Raw genomic sequence first — 2,354 nt, forward strand, 5'->3', positions numbered from 1 at the left:
CGGTGAAGGTATTGAACTTTTTTTGTTTTTTTCCACAGAAAAAAATTTAAACTGACTGCAAGGAATGAGAGAAGGAGGCGGCCATGAGTAATGTTTTTAAGGAGAATCAGCATCATGGATTTCACCATCCATCCTTGCTGTTTGTGTTACCAAGTGAGTGTCTCTAGTGGGCAGTGTATTCTCCTGTTGTCCGAAAATTTGGAAATTTCTTCTTAAGTGCTCATAGATCAGAAGAATCCTCCAGTGAGGAAAACATGAGCAACATTTCAAACTCATCATGCAACAACACGCTCTCCGATGGCAAACCAACGACAAGCATCTTCATGTTTTTGGCCGGAGTCGGGGGAAACCTGCTCGCCCTCTTCATCCTCGGAGTGCACCAGAAGAGGCACCACTCCAGGTCGTCTGTCTTCTGCATCCTGGTGACCGGCCTGGCCCTCACTGACCTGCTGGGCACCTGCCTTCTCAGCCCACCTGTGTTCGTTTGCTACGCCCACAACATGACTCTAAAAACTCTCGGTGGTAGTAGACTGTGCAACCTTTTCGGCTTCGCAGTGAGCTTCTTCGGCCTGGCGCCCACGCTCATCCTGTGCGCTATTGCCCTGGAACGCTGTTTGGCCATCAGCCACCCTTATTTTTACTCCGTGCACATCCGCCGCAGCTTTGCCAAATTCACTCTTGTCTTTATTTACCTCTTCTCCTTGGCCTTCTGTCTTTTGCCGTACAGCGGCTATGGAAAGTTCAGACAATACAACCCCGGGACTTGGTGCTTTATTGACATGGACGCAACGGGGGATGACCACGCCAGCTTAGTGCTGGCCTTCTCTCTGTCCTACTCCTCTCTCATGGCATTGCTGATTTTCATTGTCTTTGTCTGCAATGGGTCAGTGATCGTCAGCCTGTGCCAGATGCACCGGAGCCAGATGGTCCGACGTGGCTCGGTGGTGTCGATGGGAAGGAAGAAGAAGCTGAGCCTGGCCTGGTTCGGACAGGGGGAAGAGGAAATGGACTACTTGGTGTGGCTGGCGCTAATGACTGTCATCTTTGTGGTGTGCTCCCTGCCCTTGATCGTGAGTTCATATTTTCCTTAAGTGCTTCTCACTTTTCAGCTCTGAATTATGATACACCACCATCCTGGGGTTAAATTTTGGACACAGTGCTTTAACAAGTATTCAGTTCTTATCTTTTACGTACAGTGAAAATATTCGGCCCCTTTGAACTTTTCAACCTTTTGCCACATTTCAGGCTTCAAACATAAAGATATAAAATTTGAATTTTTTGTGAAGAATCAACAACAAGTGGGACACAATTGTGAAATGGAATGAAATTTATTGGATGTGTCAAACTATTTTAACAAATAAAAAACTGAAACGTGGGGCGTGCAATATTATTTGGCCCCCTTGCATTAATACTTTGTAGCGCCGCCTTTTGCTGCAGTTCCAGCTGCAAGTCTCTTGGGCTATGTCTCTATCAGTTTTGCACATGGAGACACTGAAATTCTTGCCCATTCTTCCTGCAAAACATCTCAAGCTCAGTGAGGTTGGATGGAGAGCGTTTGTGAACAGCAGTCTTCAACTCTTTCCACAGGTTCTCGATTGGATTCAGGTCTGGACTTTGACTTGGCCATTCCAACACCTGGATACGTTTATTTGTGAACCATTCCACTGTAGATTTGGCTTTGTGTTTTGGATCATTGTCTCGTTGGAAGATAAATCTCCTTCCCAGTCTCAGGTCTCTTGCAGACTCAAACAGGTTTTCTTCCAGAATGGTCCTGTGTTTGGCCCCATCCATCTTCCCATCAATTCTGACCATCTTCCCTGTCCCTGCTGATGAAAAGCAGGCCCAAACCATGATGCTGCCACCACCATGTTTGACAGTGGGGATGGTGTGTTCAGGGTGATGAGCTGTGTTGCTTTTATGCCAAACATATCGTTTTGCATTGTGGCCAAACAGTTCGATTTTGGTTTCATCTGACCAGAGCACCTTCTTCCACATGTTTGGTGTGTCTCCCAGGTGCTTGTGGGAAACTTTAAACAACACTTTTTATGGATATCTTTGAGAAATGGCTTTCTTCTTGCCACTTTTCCATAAAGGCCAGATTTGTGCAGTGTACGACTGATTGTTGTCCTATGGACAGACTCTCCCACCTCAGCTGTAGATCTCTGCAGTTCATCCAGAGTGATCATGGGCCTCTTGGCTGCATCTCTGATCAGTCTTCTCCTTGTTCAAGATGAAAGTTTAGAGGGACGGCCGGGTCTTGGTAGATTTGCAGTGGTCTGATACTCCTTCCATTTCAATATGATTGCTTGCACAGCACTCCTTGGGATGTTTAAAGCTTGGGAAATCTTTTTGTA

The 2,354-nt window shown here is 46.3% G+C and overlaps 1 protein-coding gene across 1 annotated transcript; it reads left to right on the top strand.

Moving 5' to 3' along the window:
- The first annotated feature begins 254 nt into the window (after positions 1–254).
- ptgir (prostaglandin I2 receptor) lies at positions 255–1,091 on the top strand. Its single transcript, XM_037677781.1, has one exon. The coding sequence runs from the start codon at positions 255–257 to the stop codon at positions 1,089–1,091; it is 837 nt and encodes a 278-aa protein (XP_037533709.1).
- Positions 1,092–2,354: the final 1,263 nt, after the last annotated feature.

Source organism: Nematolebias whitei, chromosome 6 (assembly GCF_014905685.2).
Source record: "Nematolebias whitei isolate Nwh7 chromosome 6, NemWhi1, whole genome shotgun sequence".
In the NCBI taxonomy this organism is placed as follows: domain Eukaryota; kingdom Metazoa; phylum Chordata; class Actinopteri; order Cyprinodontiformes; family Rivulidae; genus Nematolebias; species Nematolebias whitei.

Bases quoted from the DNA above. Each gene is read 5' to 3' on its own strand.
- ptgir (XM_037677781.1), top strand. From the start codon at position 255: ATGAGCAACATTTCAAACTCATCATGCAACAACACGCTCTCCGATGGC.